The sequence below is a fragment of the Bos indicus genome, chromosome 2 (genome assembly GCF_029378745.1).
Source record: "Bos indicus isolate NIAB-ARS_2022 breed Sahiwal x Tharparkar chromosome 2, NIAB-ARS_B.indTharparkar_mat_pri_1.0, whole genome shotgun sequence".
NCBI lineage: Eukaryota > Metazoa > Chordata > Mammalia > Artiodactyla > Bovidae > Bos > Bos indicus.
This window is the reverse complement of record NC_091761.1, coordinates 131,310,164-131,330,319: the sequence shown is the minus strand read 5'-3', so window position 1 is coordinate 131,330,319 and position 20,156 is coordinate 131,310,164. Positions and strand designations below refer to the sequence as shown.

The window sequence follows — 20,156 nt, the reverse complement described above, 5'->3', positions numbered from 1 at the left end:
CCTTCTTCCCAACACAGCCAAAAGATTAGTTCTGGTATTTAAACACAAATCACAGCCCAATAAATGATGTGTAATTCCATCTTGACATGAAATGATATACATGGTATGCTAGGATAAAAATTTAACTTACAAGCAAGCATGAACAAAAATCTTTAAGTTACATATGTACAACTTAGTTTATTTGTGTATATTTTATATGTGTCTATAAAGGTAAAAAGCATATGAAGAATTCTCTCCGCATGTAAAGGTTTCTCTGGGAAATAATGGCTGATTTTCATTCTCTTTATTTTATTTTCTGACTTGTTTCTTAATTGGTATTATTTAGCCAGCAAAAAAGTAAAGCAATGAGTCACTTGTTTAAACATATTTATAACAGTAAAAAAAAAAAAAAACATAATTCCTTGGGGAATGGGTATCTGCATCCCTAAAATACATATTTAGAAAGACTTTTTAATGAGAAGTTGCCAATAATTTTAAGAGGGATATTAAATTGTGGTACACTGATTTCAGAAGTATTTTTTTCTTAAGTATGCACGAAAACAACTGGAAGAAAATGTTAAAGTGAGTGGAATGGCCCTTTAGGTAGCCAGATACGGGTCTTCTTTTCCTGTTATACTTCTGAGTTTCTTTTTGTTTTCTAGCAGGCACACATAAATTTTATAGTGAGCAAATCTGCTTTTGGAACTCAGCAGATAGGTTTCCAGATTGGCCTATAAAATCCTACTTAAGCCATGATGTAGCAGAGGAAGCTTCATGCGGTCCTCTCTCGCCCTGCAGCCACCAAGACTAACCACCACAGTGACTCTCACTACCTCATTATTTGGACAGGGACAGGACTTATGGAGTACTTATGAGAGAACTTGCACATAAGTGGCCATTTACACATTTACGTATAAATATTACACCATATTATTAATTCTACCAAATCTCATTATTTGCAATATGGCTATTTAGCAGTGAAACTGATTTAGAATATGACTCAGGTGGCCAGTGCTGCCTTACAGTAGTATAAAGGGAGCAGGCCAAGATAGTAAGTAGATTTTTATTTCGTTCATTGCTAATAGTAGCCCAGAGAATGGTCTTAAGCTTCCAAGGTCCTTTCCTGACTTAATATTAAAATGCTAGGCAGTTAGGGATGATCGCCTTGGGGAAAGGAACAGAGTGATGGGAAGTTCTCTGTGAGTCCAATCATTTATTAAACTACCTTTCCTATAATAAATAACACTCTACATAAGCGTGAAATTAACTCCTTAATTTTCCAAGAAATACATACTTTGTAGGCCATTTGCTATCCTTTTTCTCAGAAGAGGAACCACTGAAAACTGACATGAGAAGTGACAGCTTTTATTTGTTCAACAGTCCCACTACTATCAAAGCCCTTAACTTCCTACCACAGCCATGGCTGTGTGAGTTGGGAGATGACCAGTACAGATTTAACAACTGTAATGAGCAGTCATTTCCCACTGTACTACTTATGGGCTGTCTGTCTTTCTCCTGATCTTCATTTACTGATAATGAACCATTCGTCTAACTGAACAAGGTAACTGAATTCTGCTTTTAAATCCAAGATGAGAACTAGGAACAAACATAAATACAATCTCATTATCAAAGTCACAATATTAAGCTGCTCTGTACACCAAGTAACATGAAACACGTGCTTACGCTTCTATTCTGAGGATGCACCAAAGACCATCACTTTCTAGACAAAAAGTCTGAAACAAGTAACATAAGCAGAGGTAAACTGATTAAAGTTATCTTACAAGTAGGCCTGACAGCATTACTAAAATATCACGGGTTGCAAGGACCAACTGTATAGCCTAGGGAACCCTGCTCAGTGGCAGCGATGGAGGGGAATTTGGGGAAGAATGGATATATGTATATTTATGGTTGAGTCCCTTTGCTGCTCACCGGAAACTATCACAAAATTGTTAGTTGGCTATACCCCAATGCAAAAATAAAAAGTTTTGAAAAAAAAAACATGGGTTTTTCAGACTGAGACCTGGGTTTAAAGTCTGGCTCCACCACACAGAAATTATACAATCAAATTACCTAAATTCAGCTTTTTTCTCTGTAAAAGGAAAAATAAGGAATATCTTGAAGATTCAGTGAAAATTCTCTGAACACACTAAATGAGATAAAATGCATCACAATGCCTGTTATACAAAAAGTATTCCCAAAACGGCAGCTACTGTAATATTTCACTGTTTAAAAATATTTAAACTGTTATTTAAAATCCTAGTATCAGGCATGTAAGTGTAAATCAAACAGTTTTGGGTTCAAAGGATTCCTATTTTGATTTCCATCCTACAAACAGGAAAGGGAACACTCGGGACTTGCACCAACCCTAATGCAGTGGTTCTCACAGTGCTGTCCCTGCGCCAGTGGCATCAGCGTGTGGCCATCTGCTGAAAATTCATATTTTAAGCAAACAAAAAAAAAAGAAAAGAAAATTCATATTTGTAGGCCTCACCCATATTTACTGATTTGGAAACTCCAGGCTGGGCCCCACCAGGTGATGCTGATTCAACTGAGGTTTTAAGAAGCAGTGACCTAAATACAACACTGACAAGTTTTCACCAATATTCACAGCACCTGGCATGTTACACCTGCTTAGTGTGTTTAGTCCACCAAGTTACAAGATAAATTAGAAGGCAGACTATAATATAGGAGATATATATATACATCTATGCTACATTATCGCTGAGTATGATAGTACAGAGAAAACACTATTATTTATAAACATCATTAACCCTAAAATGTGCTTTTTTCTCCAATACAAGTAAAAAAATCACATTCTTGACTTAACCAACTCAGTCTCTTCTTTCCTTTATCCTGCATTCCCATCACATTTAAGGAACAGTTTATATTAGATTATGATATAACCTCACTTTCTTGGAATCCCTGGAAAAGTCAGTCATTCCTTCTACTGTACAATTTCAGATTTTGCAGATAGCTAGGAATGAATCTCTTTAAATAAGCAAAATTTATTTTTCTCTTATTCTGGATGGAAATCTTCAGCACATTAAATACAATCTGAATTTTTTCCTTGATCATACAAATTCATCATTATGAACATCAAGTTTTATGCAAAAACATACTTTAAAATAATGGAATGTCACTAAGCCCAAAGTGCACACCTCTCTGCATCTACAATTGCTGCCATGTAGTTAGTTGGCTATGACTCTAACTACTAGAGCCTTCCTTCCTATCTTGTAATTGAGTGAGTGAAGTTGCTCAGTCATGTCTGACTCTTTGCGACCCCATGGGATTCCTACCAGGTTCCTCCCTCCATGGGATTCTCCAGGCAAGAGTAGGAGAATCCAGTTAAGTACTTGTAATTAACGCTGTCTAATAATCTTAGATGGGCTCCAAAGCTCAAGAGCCAACATTCTGATGCTTTTTTTCTTTGTAGTTTTCCAAATACACAAACATACCTTTTTTCACTTGTATACCTTCTCCTTATCTTTAAAAATTCAATCCAAATCTCACCTCTCCTGAGATAAACTTCTCATTGCCCTGTGTCCCTGGCTGAGTTTCAAGCTGCAGCTCCATGCTTGCAAGAATAGCAAGACATTCTCTGCCTACCTCTAATTCAGCATTAATCATACTTGCACTTAAACGATCGATCAGTTCAACTTTCCCACTAGGCTGCAGGCATCTTCAAAGCAGAGAGCACTGTATCCCTTGTGCTCTGCACAATGCCACACAAGCAGATGCTCAAAAACAAAAACAAAGTCTGATGAATGAACAGGTTAGGGTTTGAAAGAAATCCCTTAAGAGAAAAGCACAAAGACCTTGGTGCACAGTCAAAGAATGAGGAGTTTGCTCTTGTTTAGTGTTGTTTTTTGGTTTTGGCTTTCTTCTCTTCCACTGAAACGGTAAACAATTCCTTTCTTCTAGTTCTTTTAACAGTTCAACTCCTGTGAGCACATTCTGTCTTTCCAGCCACAGTGTAAGTGAACGCTCTCTACTACATTTTCTCCCACAGAACTTAGCCCAACACATAAAATACATGAAGAAAGAAATCCACCCCAAACTTGGTTTCTGGGTCAAACTTTTTTGTGTTATATAATTTATCAGCTTCCTCTGAAAAACAATTAGCACTCACCAATGCCTGACCAATATTTGGAAAGATTTTAATGAGATGAAGACCTTCCAGAAAGCTGAAATATTCTCACCCAGCCCAGCTCACTATCTGAGTCTAATGATCTTTAATCATACACTTCAGTATTACACCTCTTTCCTTTTCTATGCATGTTTTCACTAATACCAAACTCTCTTAATTGATCTATAGAACTTTTTAAATAAATATTTGAAACATGCTCCTAATTAATTTTTCTGATTTTTTTTTTTAAGACAGGTTAACTAGGTACTTCCCCTGACAATCCAGTGGTTAAGACTCCACACTTCCAATGCAGGGAACACAGGTTCGATCCCTGGTAGAGGAATCACGATCCCTCATGCTGCACTGTGTGACCAAAGGAAGGACAGAAAGGTCACTGAACAGATGCTCACTAGGGGACCACTAAGCAAAGCTGCCTGCTCCAACCAGACCCCACGGTGACGATCTGCATGAGTTCTCTTACAACAGGAGGTCCTAGTAAAGAAGGTGAAACTAACAAGCTACCACCAACTGGAAGAATTCAGAAAAGGTCAGAAGGAGAAAGGAGATGGCAGTCCATATGTCCTACCAACCTCCCAGAATCCTTCTTGCTGAAATCTATCTTGGCTGAGTGATACGTGGATCACCAGGAAGGACTCTGAGTCAGAATGACTGGCCAGATCTCCTGGGTTCCGTCACCCTGATGGTCTCCACCCAGGTGCCCATTCACAATCAAGTGTGTATCTCCTCACCCAATTCATTTCCAAGTGTTAGACAACAGCCCACCCTTTGGCCAGGGAAAGGGTCCCCTCTTCCTGCAACATACTGAACAAAGAAAGAAAAAAAAGCCACTTTTGGCTGATTTAACAATGCTAAGAATGAACAATGTATCCAAGGGTTCGTTGGGACTTGTAAGAGCTAAAGAAACTAAACATCCTTCTCTTGAACATTCTGTACTCTATAGGGCAATTAAGGAAGCAAAGAATGACACAACAAAGACGCTAATCCTTCACAATCTCTTGCCTGTAAGATTACCCTAACAGCAGAGTGCTTTTAAAAGATTGAAAAAGGAATGATGTAAGTTAAATGTTTCTACGTCTATCAAAACATATGGTAAAAAATGACCTCTCTATTCATGCCACCAACTTCACAGCAATAATAATTGCGTATCTTGAAATAATAATGTTCCTTCTTTCTTTTTCCTTAAAATAATTACAACTTTATTTACTACACAATTACTTAAAACAGTCCAATTTCCTATGACTCATTTTATTTTAAATTGGCCCCATCAGTTGTTTTTTTTTAAGTAATAGGGCATAAAATACTTTATCAAATGGCCCTACAGAGACTATCTCAGAGTTCAAAGAAACACATTTTCAAAATTCTCTAACATTAAAGAACTTGATTACTATATCTACTATTTTCTTATTTTAGAAATTCAAAAGCCATTTCTAGCTGACATTTAACAACAGAACACGCTTTGTATTTTTAAAGTTAATCCTTCTGAAGGAGAAAAATCAGTGAATATATATTAAATATTATTTTAATTAGGTATGTGGTTTAACATTTAATGAGTAAATCCACATTAAATATTAATGACAAGGAATCTTAACTTTCATAAATGTCATTACTCAGCAGATACCAAGATAGGCAGCAAAATGGATCCAGAATTTTTAATAACAAGGATATAAATGAGCTAAACATATACCAATGCTTTAAAAAAAGGTTACCTCAAGATGGAAAAGTGGGTAAAATCTTAATAAAGTCTCTGTCAGTTTAACACACAATGTACAAAGTAATAAATGAGCTATTTCCCTATATTGAGAATCATGAAAAGAGTACAACATGGCACCCTTGCAAGGGGAAAGTTGGTCTAGACGAGAGCAAGGAATCTTATAAAAGTAAAGGCTCTTTAGCCAGGGTCAAAGGATACTTGAACTCTCCTAAAACTGCAGTAAAAACTATTTTCGTATGCTCACTGTTCTGCAAAGTAGATCCATAGCTTTCATAGATGACCAAGAGTCCTGACTCCCCCAAAATTGAGTATTGCTATTTATACCTCATGTGAGAGTTCAACAAGAAGCAGCTTCCCACCCAGTGAAACACAGTCCTTCACGTGAGCTAGAGAGTCAGACAGATGTGTACTCAGATTACGCAACTTCAGAGAGTTCCATTTCCTTATTTGTAAATGAAGGTTGCCATAACGATTAAGCAATCCACTGTATGTACAGCACTTTGCACACTGCCAGGGGCACAGTAACTACTAATAAATGCCCAACTAAAACAGGAGATATACTTACCTCATACCTCTGTAATGTGGATTAAATGAATTAATACAAGCGAAGTGCTAGAAGAGAGCCTGGTCCACAGTTAGTACTGACCAAGTGTTAGTGATGATAATGAAGAAAATGTTCTATAAAGTATTCTGTCAGTTTCCTCAGGAAGAACTGCTCTGACCAGATTTGCTCAATTTTTATATACCCAGGTATATATACACCTGTGCATTTTCAACTGCGTGGAGAGTGGGTGCCCCTAAACCCCATTTGTTAATGAGTTAACTGTACATTTCACGACTCATTGCACTACAGAGTAGAATTCTCATCCATCTCAAAAGATTTAACTGGAATATGTTCACCTTTCTTCACCTTCTCCTAGTAGACAGTCCAAACTTTCTCCCCATCTGCACTTCGTAACTTCTAGAGCTTCAAATAATGTATTACCCATCTCATGTGATAAAATGAAAACTCTTATTAAAGATAAGGATCATATTATCTACCACTGTTAACCTAGATTATCTGACACAAAAACTTGCACACAATTATTATTCAATAAATATTTACTGAACTGTCTCAATATCCTTAATAACTCTACCACATCTATGTGTTTATGCCCAGAAAGCAAGCTCCAAGAAGTCAGAGCCTTTTCAGCTGTATTTTTAATGCTGCAGAAAAGTAACTGCAAAAATGTCTTAAATTATTACAATAGTTAACAATTCTACATTTAGAAAGAAAGGCGATACAGCAAATAGATTGGGTCTAATTAACATACCTATTTTTAACAAAGACAAAAAATACAGATTTAGCGGCATCTAGATTTCATAAATATTTAATGATGCTGATTCTGAGATTTATCTAAAGAAAGGAGGCTAATACTAGTGATGGGTAAGAAACAGTTTTTTATGAAAGTAAAACTTGAAGGTATTAGTAAAATGAGTCCATGAAGAGCAAGGAAATGATGAAACATACTCAATCTAGACTATCTTAAAATTTTTTGTAAAATTGAAGATGATCTTTCAAAGTAATACAAGCCTTAGAATGTGCTAATCATATGATCTAGCAATCCTACTTCTGGGTATATATCCAAAGGAAATAAACAAGATATCAAAAAGATATCTGCATTCCTGTATTAACTGCAGCATTATTCACAATGGCAAAGATATGGAAACAACCTAAAAGCCTATCACAAGCTGTGCAGAGAAAGAAGATACTGTTCATATATGTATACACACACACAGCTCAGTGCAGTTCAGGCGCTCAGTCATGGCCGACTCTTTGCGACCCCATGAACTGCAGCACGCCAGGCCTCCCTGTCCATCACCAACTCCCGGAGTTTACTCAAACTCATGTTCATTAAGTCGGTGATGCAATCCAACTATCTTATCTTCTGTCATCCCTTTCTCCTCCCACCTTCAATCTTTCCCAACATCAGGGTCTTTTCAAATGAGTCAGTTCTTCCATCAGGTAGTGAAAGTACTGGAGTTTCAGCTTCAGTCCCTCCAATGAACACTCAGGACTGATCTCCTTTAGGATGGACTGGTTGGATCTCCTTGCAGTCCCAGGGACTCTCAAGAGTCTTCTCCAACACCACAATTCAAAACCATCAATTCTTCATGGGGTCGCAAAGAGTCAGGCACGACTGAGCGACTGTAACTGAACTGAATTGAATTGAACTAGGTATCATAGAGAGATTGGTTCCTTGACCACCCTTCCACAGGTAGTGAAATTCGGGAAGCTCAAGTTTCTTACATCAAATGGCTTCGTATTTGCATACACATCCTCTCCTATCCTTTAAATCATCTCTAGATTACACTAATACCTAAAACAATGCAAATGCTATGTAGATAAGCTGCCAGCAAATGGATATTCAAGATTTGCCTTTTGGAACTTTCTGAAATCTTTTTTTTTCCCCCCAAATATTTTTGATCCATGGTTGGCTGAATCCAAGTATGATGAACCCTTGGATATGCTGGTCTGACTATATAAGCCAAAAATATACAATATGCTAAAACTTCACAATTTGTTCTTAAGAAGCATGCCAATAAGACAGTTATTAATGAATATATTTCAAACTAGCTCATGCCTCTTTAGTTTTATCATTTCCTCTCCACCATAGTACATACTGTTCTTACTAGCATTTAAAAATACTGGCTTTTTTGTTCTTTTGTTCATATGATCAATCACCCTAATGTAATTTTGGCTAATGAGGAATAATGACATAAGCATCCCTCTCATCCCTGATAAATGTTCCAAGGAGAAACTCAGAAAAACCAGATGATAATAAAATAGTACACAGGCCAAAATGTAAAACTGAAGGCATTATAGGAGTCTTACTTTTGATACCCCTCTGAATATCAGCAGAAAACTTAACCTAAAATGGCTGACATAATGCCATACAGCCTCCCCATCAGACATAAAAGAGTGAAATCTTTGACTGTATCATTTTTAAAGGCTGTCAAGGTATCTTTTACCTTTCAAGGAATTTAACCAACTCAATTAAACTGACATACGGGCACCATATGCTGAGCCAGGAGGAGGTGAATTGAAGGTTAGCTTTATTTTATGACACAGAAATGATCCTAATGGACCAAGACAATAGAGGACTAAAGACCAATACATAATCTTGGGGTGGAGAAAAGCGGAGACTACGCAGCTGGTCAACTACCCGCCCACTCACTGTTAATGTGCACAGCACTGTAAGAGTGAGGAAGTGATCTGAATTACTAAAAATGGAAAAACTGATCAAAAAGCAGACATCATATTTCAAGGTAGCTTTGTACTCCCTAAAACCCTTTGTCCTTTGAGAATATGCATTTCATATAACTGACATACCAACTTTTTAAATTAACTGAAGGACCACATATATGACAGTAGCTTTTAATACCAGATGTCAAATCTGATCTAACTCAAAAATAAATTCAAAAACTTTAATGCAAAGCAATTCATGTCAACTGTGTAACAGTGTGACTGTGTCACAGGATTTTGATTATCTCCTCTCTAAAGGCTAAGTTTACAAAGTCACGTGTCCTCATTTACGTACCATGTCTACACTTTAACGCAGTAACTGCATTTCTAGAAAGTTATTCTGTAACAGTAATCCCAAATCCAGAAAAGGGTTAAAATTCAATAAATTACTCACGATAGGAAAAACTGGAAACAACCTAGTGCTTATTAACTCCTCACATAAATAATGTTCACACGTATTCATTTTCTCAACAAAGACCCTATTTCTCACCCAACGTTCATTTCTGTAACTAGTATCATGCTCATCTACTCAGCTGCTCAAGTGCTGATTTCTGACATCCTCCTTTACTCTTCTTTCTCTCACGTCCCACATCCAAGCTCTCATCACATCCTGACTCTACTTTCAAAATATATAGCCAGCTCCACTACTCATCTCTTTCACTGCCACTGACTTACAGCAAGCCACCATTATTTGCCTGTATTACAATTAACCTCTTAAGTGATCTTCATGCTTCCCCCTCACAGCCACAGCCACCTAGCCTCATCAGTCTACCCTCTATATAGAAGCCAAAGTGACCTTTAAAAATAAAAAGTCAGCTCCTAAAGTTCCAATGGCTTTCTATCGTATCTACATTAAAATCCAAAGTCTCTGCCCTGGTCTGTACCCTAAAATAGTCTGATGCCCCAGAGGCCATCTCTGGACCTTTGCACTGCTGTTTCTTCTACCAGAAATGCACTTTTCCTAAAATCTGCAATTGCACACCTTCATTTCTTAAGCTTCTACTTAAATGCCATGGTTTTCAGATAAAAGTTCCCTGGGAGGCCTAACTAAAGTAGGATGTCCAGCTATTCCCTATCCCTTTAGCTTGCCTCGTTTGCCTCAAGGCATTTATAACCACCCAATAGGATATCTCACACACATACACAGATGCATACACTTAACTATTTTTCTATCTCACAAAAAAATAGGCTCCATAAGAACTGCAGGTTTACTTTGCTCACTATATATTCCCAATACCTACAACAGTGTCTGACACACATTAAAAGCTTAAAAATTAATCTGTCAAACCTTGATTGAATGTTAAATTCTTAAAACAAAACAACATACAACCATTTATTATTTAAGACATGTTTCAAACAGCATAGGAAAAGCTAACCTTACAACATAAAGTGACAAATGAGAATAAAATACCTTATATAAAGCCTAAGACAGAGAAAAAGAAAAAAATATACCAAAAACTGGTTAGAGTAGATGCCTCTAGAAAGTCAGTCAAGATCACTAGAAATTTTCATTTTCTTATTTTTCCTAAATAAGTTAACGTTGAAGGTATCCTTTCAAAATTAGAAAAAATTATATGTTAAAGAGTTATGCCTGATAAAATTCTACAGCCTTTAACCTCAGAACTTTTTTTTTGGCCACACTGTGGAGCACCTGGGATTTTAGCTCCCCAGCCAGGGGCAGAGCTCATGCTCCCTATGATGGAAGCGTGTGGTCTCAACCATGGATCGCCAGGGAGACTCCCTAAGCTCAGGACTACAAACAAACAAACTCTGGCCTGCAGGAAGCTGTGTCAGAAAAAAAATTAAAGATTATTTTTTAATGTAAGTTGAAGGTTCCCAATTAGTAGAGTGAGCAGACAGTTCATCATCCAAACTGAGTCCATTTTAGGAGTTGTAGAGGATTCAAAAAATAATTAACAGGTGGTTCAGCTGATTCATACAAGTGTAAACTGAGACTCGTTTTGAGCAAACCAAAAAAATAGTTACCTTACTCATTACCCACATAACAAAGGTCTATCTCTTTAGAATGACCTTAAAACCTTCAAAACCCACTTTCTTCATCTCTACTTCTGCTACAAAACCTAACACACATCCCACACATGACTGACTACTTAGCATTCCACTAACCATGCCTCTAATTCCTAACTTCCTAGAAGGCCTTTTCTTCCCTTTTCTGTCTAGAAAAGTCCTGTATCTTCCACCTTACTGCCTCTTCCTCAACGAAGCATATAATAGCATGTTCATATCTCTAACTTTGGCCACCTGATGTGAAGAACTGACTCACTGGAAAAGACTCTGATGCTGGGAAGGATTGAAGGCAGGAGGAGAAGGGGAAGACACAGGATGAGATGGTTAGACGGCATCACCAACTTGATGGACATGAGTTTGAGCAAGCTCCAGGAGTTGGTGATGGACAGGGAAGCCTGGTGTGCTACATGGGGTTGTAAACAGTCGGACACAACTGAGCGACTGAAGTGAACTGATATCTCTAACTAAGGTTCTTAACCAGAGTCTTATGAATGGTCTGACGAACATCCGTAAAGTTCTGAAATTATTTCCAAACATTGGGTATATGCTCTTTTCTTAGGAGAATGCACTGCGACCATTTTCAGATTCTAAAAGTAATTTATAACCAAACAGGTTAAGAATTATTGCTTTATTGTATCAGTTGGATTACAATTCTTTATTCTCTCACTACATTATGAGTTTCTTTAAAGCACCCTATCCTAGAAATAAATGGTTTGATGAAATAAAACATTAAAAAGATATGTCTGGGAATTCCCTGGCTGTCCAGTGGTTCAGACTCCACATATTCACTGCTGAGGGCTTGGGTTCAATCCCTGGTCAGGAAACTAAAACCCACAAGCAGTGCAGCACAGACAAAAAATAAAAAAACTCCACAATTCTACCCTAAATTCCCTAGACTTACTGTAAGATTCCTGAAATCCACTTCTAATTTTACTATATTCATTCTCTTTCAAATTTCCAGTCATGTATGAATTTAAATCATTTAACATAAATATTTAAATTCCTTCCCATTAAAACCACTCTTTTCTAAACTTTCTGCATTTTTACATGCAAAGATTGAAAAAAGATTAAAAATTTAAAGCAAAAAAGTAAAATTTATTAAAATTGAAAGGAAAATAGTAAAAAAAAAAAAAAAAATTAAAACTCAGTATCCTAGAAGAACCACAATATTTATGGAAGGCAGAAAAGGGAGGAGATCAAACACAGATGCATGAGTCAATCTACCTTAACAGAATGTTTCTTTCAATACCTACTTCTCACAGTAAGATAACAGGGGGAAAGATCTATTCACATCACATTATATACATCTAATTCTATTTGAGATTTTATTGAACGTTTTAGTCAAATGCATATCATGTACCAATCTAACACTGTTTATCAGAGCAAAGGTTCATGTGCAAAGCACACAGCATCTGACAAACAACCCTGAGGTAGGTACTCACCGTGCTGTACACTGCCGAGACAGCAGGAGTAAAGATTCGGTCCTCGAGTGGCTGCTGCACAGGTCCTCTAGGAATTCTAGGAGAGCGAGTTAAGGATCAGAGAACTCAAAAACGAACTGAGCAGTAAGAGCAAATTACGATCATAAAATCCTGTCACCGACCCAAGCTTTGTCATCCAATTAGTGGGGGTATCCACTTACTTACTTCTCCAGAGAAACTGGAAAACAAAGTATTTCAAATTTCCTAGTGTGATTAGATCAATCTCTCCAAAAGGGATTCCCATGATAACCATTCCATGGAAACTCAAAACAAATAAAAATCTTACAAGCCTCCTAACTTTAGGCCCACGATGAGACTGTACCACCTTTACTTCTTAGAGAAAAAGACTAAGGAAGTATAAGCAGGATATTCAGGAAGATAAGACTAATTCATCAACGTGGAAATTACTGACAAAGACCAAGTCTGTTCCAACTACACAGGAATGGCATATACAACTGTTTCCTTATGTTTCTATTTTAGCTACTACTTTTCCCATCTCTACCCATCAACTCTTCATTTTTTAAAAAATAGGCTCTCCACCACAATTTAGTTTAAAATATTTCAACATGTTGTCAGGATATTCTTCAAAAGAGTGTCATTTTATTCAGCTTCAAAACCGAAAGATTTAAGTTCTATCTGGTAAGGTGATATTTCACCTCTTTAAGAATGACAACCAAAAGAGTGGCACCAAAAGAGTAACAGCAATTATCTCTGGATGACAGGATTACAAAACTGTATTATGTGCCTTTTCTACAATAAAAATAAGTTATTTTTATAATTTAAATGTATTTTAAAAGACTACAAATGTAATAAACTCAAAATGAGACAGTATCCTTTCTTCAACAAATTAATTCTCACATCATGTTCCTTTTTAATTCAGTGAAACAGGAAGACAAAGTGACAGCTGCAAATATAACTGTGTAAGAATGGCTACAAGTTGCCGAGGCCTAAAAGAATCATTAGAAATAAAATTCTTTATATCTAAGTTGCAACAGTTTACTGAGGTGAGAGAGGGAAAACCAAACAAAAAAACCCAATGCTTTAGTCATTCAATATTAATAACATTGTTACCAGTTTTTAGATAGTTCTTTAAATTTAGCAACCTCAGACAACAGCTGGATACCATGCCAAGGGCCCTCCCCTACACACAAAGAACTGATTTAAAATGCTGCACTGAGAAATAACAAAGGTAAACCATTCATAAAGGAACTGCTTCATCCAAAGAAACTATATACATATTTACGATGTAGAAAACATAAGCGTAACAAGTTTCAGAGCATAAGTCCTTACTATTAGCTTGTCAATTCTTTCAGAATGAAGACTATTCCTAGCTGAAATAAAACTTACTTTGAATTATGGTTCTGCATTGTGGTCACATGAATGGTAGAAAACATAAAACCTTTCTTTCTTCTGCAAAGCCAACTACTATTTTTTCAAGCTAGGGTCAACTGTCACTATGTGGGAATAAGTTCCAAGTGAGCTATCAGTAGTAGGCCCCAAGGGCTGAACCATACCTTTTCATCTTACAAGGAAAGGTTAAGGCTCAGGATTTCTATTAGTCACTTCATTGGCTAACAATATTACTGTAATTACCAGACTTCTAAAGAGACAATCATATATTTGGTCAACGTTCCAGTAACAAACATTCTTTTCCCTTGGTCACAAAGAGTACTCACTTCATTTATTTCCCTCTGAAAACTACCAACAGAATAAACTTAATATTAAAGTTTACTACCAGTTCCCATCAAGCTCCATATCTCCAGCATAAATCATTGAATGCTTACCTGCCTTTCAGCTCAATATAACAAGCAAACAGCTCCTCACAGTCCTATTTAAATTCTAATTCAAACAACGAGCAGTGTGTAACACGAATGAGCAATGCTCCAGAACACACTGTTTTCATTTTTCAAATCTCGTGGTTGAAATAATAGTACAACCACTTGACATTTCTGTGATTCAAACTGCTACGATTTATATTATGTCATTAGGAAATAAAAGTATAATCATTAGCAAGATTGGACAGCTGATATGCAATAGCTGAATTAATAAGACTTAAGCAGAAATACAAATGCAAAAAAAGTTCTAATTCCCCATTTTCTTTCTAATAAAAAATTAACAAGATCAATTTCAGAAACAAAACTTGAAGCTTAAAGAGCATTAAAACACGATAGAATTTAAATTGATTATTATAGTACTCACTACATAACTCTCCACACTAAATGTCAATAAGGTAGATAAAAAATTCTCAGAGACCAAATTTCATCAGGGAAATCCAAGGATCTATGAGATTACATAATGATCTGAACATTTCCTACTGTACCATGAAGGAAGGAGGGGGAACTATAATTATTTTTAACACAAATGTTTACTAACATTTCAAGAATGATGAACTCCACCAGGATGAGCTTCTAAATCTACGGCAATCATACCTGAAACCGGGTTTGACTCAAAAGTCAGAACCTCCTCAAAAGGCAGATTTTGACAAATCAGAAAACAAGTGGCTGAAACAAGCAGTGAAAGTCAATAGAAATACTCCTGCAGTTTGCTGAAATATGAACAGTCCATTTACAATTCCCAGGTGAATGTTCCTAAACTCTGCCCCACAACACTATAAGAAAAGCTGCTATCCTGATGCGCAGCATAAGCAATATTCTTAAAGTAACAGCCTCAAGTTAACACTGTCTCATTGCAAAAGAAAGCAAGGGTACAAATTCCTTTGCACAAACACTGCTTTAGAGAAGACACAGGCAACTAATTTCAACAGATACAAATAAACGAAAAGATCTTTTCTGCATTCTTATTTAACCTTTAAGGCAAAATAGTTACGTTAGTTGATCTATGCTTTCTTTACTTTCTCATTTCTACCTACTTTTGATAATGAAAAGGATAACTTCTATAACATACAAGAATAAGGGCAAAATTTCTGAACTATACTGTATTTCACAAGATACCACACACGATTTCTCAAAACAAACATTGTTTCAAATACAGATGGCTTTGGAAATTTCCCTTTAATATTAGTTCTGACCCATCAGGTATATGTCTTTCAAAAATTAAAGAAATACAATTTAAACAAACCAGCATATTTTGAAAACAACCCTAACAAAAGAAAACTAAACCTAGCTTTAAAAAGTAAATGCACTAAAGTGAATAAACACAGTCTACATAATTTTTAATTCTAAAAAAAAATCCTGTGTCACTGTTTATGATACAGAAAATGATCCAGATTCGTTCAGAATGTTTTAAAAAATAATTCAAGAATGTACAAAATTCTTTTTGAGTTTTTCAGATCTGTCACATATAGAAACTGATTAACCATCTCCTCCTGGGACAACTAGATAGACAAAGGCAAAAAATAAACAAATAAATAACTGGATGCTCACCTCACAACATACACAAAACTTAACTCCAGTGTGGATCAAAAACCTAAATGTAGAACTAGGAAGTATAAACCTTTTAAAGGTAAATAAGGGAATAAATCTACATGACCACATATGTGGCAATGAATTGCATAGGTATGACAGACACCAAAAGAACAGCAACCAAAAAAAAAAAACCAGATAAATTGTACTTCAACAGAAATAAAACTTTCATACTTCAAAAGATACCATCAAGAAAGTGAAATGACAACCCACAGAATCGGAAAAACATTTGCAAGCAAGAATATGTGTGATGAGAGACTTTTATCCAGAAAGTATAAAGAATTCTTACAACTCAACAACTAAAACACAACCCAACTTTTTAAACGGGCAAAAGATCTGAACAGACATTTCTTCAAAGAAAATATACAAATAGCTAAAAACTACATGAACAGATGCTCAGTGTCACCAGGGAAATGCAAATCAAAACCATGATGAAACACCACTTCATACCCACTGGGAAGGCTACAGTGAAAAGTGTGGCCAGTGTGGGCCAGAGTACGCAGAAACCCGAGCCCTTATATACTGCTGGTGATAATAGGAAATAATACAGCCACCGTGAAAAACCACCTGACATTTCCTCAGAAGTGTAAACATTAAGTTGCACTATGACCCACCAACTTCACTCAAGTGAGCAGAATATACACAGTATAGTATGTCCTGGAAAAACTTGTGCATAAATAATTATATACATATATGCAGTATTATTTATAATAGCCAAAGGTGGAAACAAATCAGCTGATGAATAGAGTCTACACAAAATGCAGTATATAGTGGAATTCAATTTAGCAATAAAAAGAAATGGAATACGACTGACTCCTGAACAATGTGAGGGTCACAGACGTCGACCTAGCAGCACAGGCAAGGCCCACTTATAACCTCCCAGCTGGCCCCCACGTCCCCAGGCCCACATTCTCTGATCCAGTCAGCCAAGGACTGGGTAGTAGTCTGCTCTTTATTGGAAAAAGTTCACAAACAACAGACCCAGGGACTTCAAATCCATGTTATTCCAGGGGCAACTGTACTAACTGTACGTGTTACAACACGGATGAACCTTGCAAACAGCTAAGTGAAGGAAGTCAATCACAACATACTACCTCTTATGTAATTTTTATGAAATGTTCAGAATAAGCTATAAAGACAGAAAGACTAGCGATTGCTTGGGACTAGGAGGAATGGAGAGATATGAATTGACATATGAACTGAGGTAGTCAAGAGGTATAAGTTTCTTTCCAAGGTGATTAAATGTTCTAAAATTGACTATGGTAATGGTTGCATGGAGAAGGCAATGGCACCCCACTCCAGTGTTCTTGCCTGGAGAATCCCAGGGACCGGGGAGCCTGGTGGGCTGCCGTCTATGGGGTCGCTAAGAGTCGGACACGACTGAAGTGACTTAGCAGCAGTAGCAACATGCTGGGAAAATCGTCATAAAAGATAAGGGTGAGAGCTGTACTACTACAGACAGTAGGAAAGTAAGAGAAGCAAATTCCAGAATGAAGCCTTCAGCTGACAGCAGTAAAGCATCCTCAGATGATTTCTATTTACCTAAACAGCATCAAAGACAGAGCATCTCAAACCCAAGCATGAAACTATGCCATGCTGCTGCTACTGCTGCCAAGTCACTTCAGTCATGGCCGACTCTGTGCGACCCCAGAGATGGCAGCCCACCAGGCTCCCTCGTCACTGGGATTCTCCAGGCAAGAACACTGGAGTGGGTAAACTATGCTATAAGAAAAGATAAAAATAGATAAAAATGAATTAGAATTTGACATTCTCAAGTACAGGCACCAAACATGCAAAATATCCCAAAAAGAACACCTTGAATGATCCAAACTGGCAACTACAGAAATCTAAGGCCACAACTTTAGTAATTGTGGTATGGACAAAAGCAAAACAGAAAGTGTATTCTCAAACCTAAACAATATGGACGTATCTACTCCTACTTTAACTGAGGAATCTATGACAGAATATGATTAAAAAAAAAAAAGATACCAAGGCTGAGTGCTGAAGAACTGATGCTTTTGAACTGTGGTGTTGGAGAATATTCTTGAGAGTCTCTTGGACTGCAAGGAGATCAAACCAGTCCATCCTAAAGGAAATCAGTCCTGAATATTCATTGGAAGGACTGATGCTGAAGCTGAAACTCCAATACTTTGGCCACCTGATGTGAAGAGCTGACTCATTAGAAAAGACCCTGATGCTGGCAAAGATAAGGCAGGGGGAGAAGGGGACGACAGAGGATGAGATGGTTGGATGGCATCACCGACTCAATGGACAAGAGCTTGAGCAAGCTCTGGGAGATGGAGAAAGACAGGGAGGCCTGGCATGCTTCAGTCCATGGGATGGCAAAGAGTTGGACACAACTGAGCGACTGAACAACCAATGTTTTAATACAAATTTTGCTTCAAAGCTGTTTCTATTTTGCCAATAAAAGTGCACTGAAATAAAACTAGCAATTTCAATATTTTTTTTCAATTCAGTTTACTGTTAAGCTATTATTAATAATTCAGGTTCAAAATCCCTTATTGTAACTCAGAATTTTTCCATTGTTAGAGAGTCAATGCAGTGGCAAGCTATTCCTTATAGTATATAACATCTTCAGCAAGGTCTTAGGCAGCACTTTTTAATCAAATACATTAACACCTCTACTACAAAATATATGAATATTCAATTTCCTGTTTTTCTATCCAGAGTTTTTGCCAATTTCAGAAAAAAATTAGTTTCCCTAAGCTGTTTTGATTTTAGATTGCAAGCCTATATATCTTCTTTCCCATTGTGTTTTAGATTTAAACACCGATGGAAATCATCATTTTAATATTAACAACCGGAACCATTACATTGCGTTTTTTTAAAAAACAAATACAGAAACGTTAGTCTCCAAGTGCTTAGCCAGAAATAACCTTGTTCTGACTCTGGTTTTCTACCTCAGAACACAACTCACCACATATGACAAATTGATTTCCTGACAGTCACATTTAAATTTACCCAGAAACATACTCTACTTAGGGTTTTTGTTCATTTTTTATATATACAAAAAAAGACCAATACTGCCCCCCAAAAATGGCTGTTAATATTTGGTAATTCTGTTTTTAGTTTTTTGAAGAACCTCTATAAAATCCCATGGACAGAGGAGCCTGGTGGGCTGCAGTCCATGAGGTCGCTAAGAGTCGGACACGACTGAGCGACTTCACTTTCACTTTTCACTTTCATGCATTGGAGAAGGAAATGGCAACCAGCTCCAATGTTCTTGCCTGGAGGATCCCAGGGATGGGGGAGCCTGGTGGGCTGCCATCTATGGGGTCGCACAGAGTTGGACACGACTGAAGTGACTTAGCAGCAGCAGCAGCAGACCAACTTACATTCCCACCTGTTGAAAGTGAAAGTCACTCAGTCGTGTCCAACTCTTGGAGACCCCATGGACATCCATGGCATTCTCTAGGCCATGGATAGCAATACTGGAGTGCTAGCCTGGAGTGGATAGCCTTTCCCTTCTCCAGGGGATCTTCTAACCCAGGGATCGAACCCAGGTCTCCCACATTGCCGGCAGATTCTTTACCAGATGAGCCCCAAGAATACTGGAGTGGGTAGCCTATCCCTTCTCCAGATGATCTTCCCAACCCATGAATCAAACTGGGGTCTCCTGCACTACAAGTGGATTCTTTACCAACTGAGCTCTCAGGGAAGCCCTTCCCACCTGTTGAAGGGTTCCAAAAAGGAAACAATTACTGATGTAACAACAGGAATGAATCTCAAATGCTAATTAAGTGAAAGAAGCTAGACTCAAAATGGCTATGCATCCATTTACAAACACTCTGGCAAAAGCAAATCTATAGAGGCTACTAGGGTCTAGGGAAGAGTTTATCTTAAAAGAGATAACACTATATGATCCAGCAATTGCACTTTTGGGCATGCATTCAGACAAAAAAATATGCAAACCTATGTTCACAGCAGCACTATTTACAATAGCCAAGACACATAAGTAAACTAAATGTCCATTTACAGATGAACTGGATAAACATATGGTATGTGTATACACACACACACACACAACACACAGGAAAACTATTCAGTCATAAAAAAAAAAAAACCAAAATAATGCCACTGC

The 20,156-nt window shown here is 37.2% G+C and overlaps 1 protein-coding gene across 20 annotated transcripts in view; it reads right to left on the bottom strand.

Moving 5' to 3' along the window:
• The window catches only part of EIF4G3 (eukaryotic translation initiation factor 4 gamma 3), a 354,405-nt gene that overhangs the window by 256,068 nt on the left and 78,181 nt on the right, over positions 1–20,156 (bottom strand). For all 20 annotated transcript variants that reach the window (XM_070777387.1, XM_070777392.1, XM_070777394.1 and 17 more), the window contains exon 2: positions 12,594–12,669. In XM_070777387.1, the coding sequence (XP_070633488.1) occupies positions 12,594–12,669 (76 nt within the window). The remainder of the gene's footprint in view (positions 1–12,593; positions 12,670–20,156) is intronic.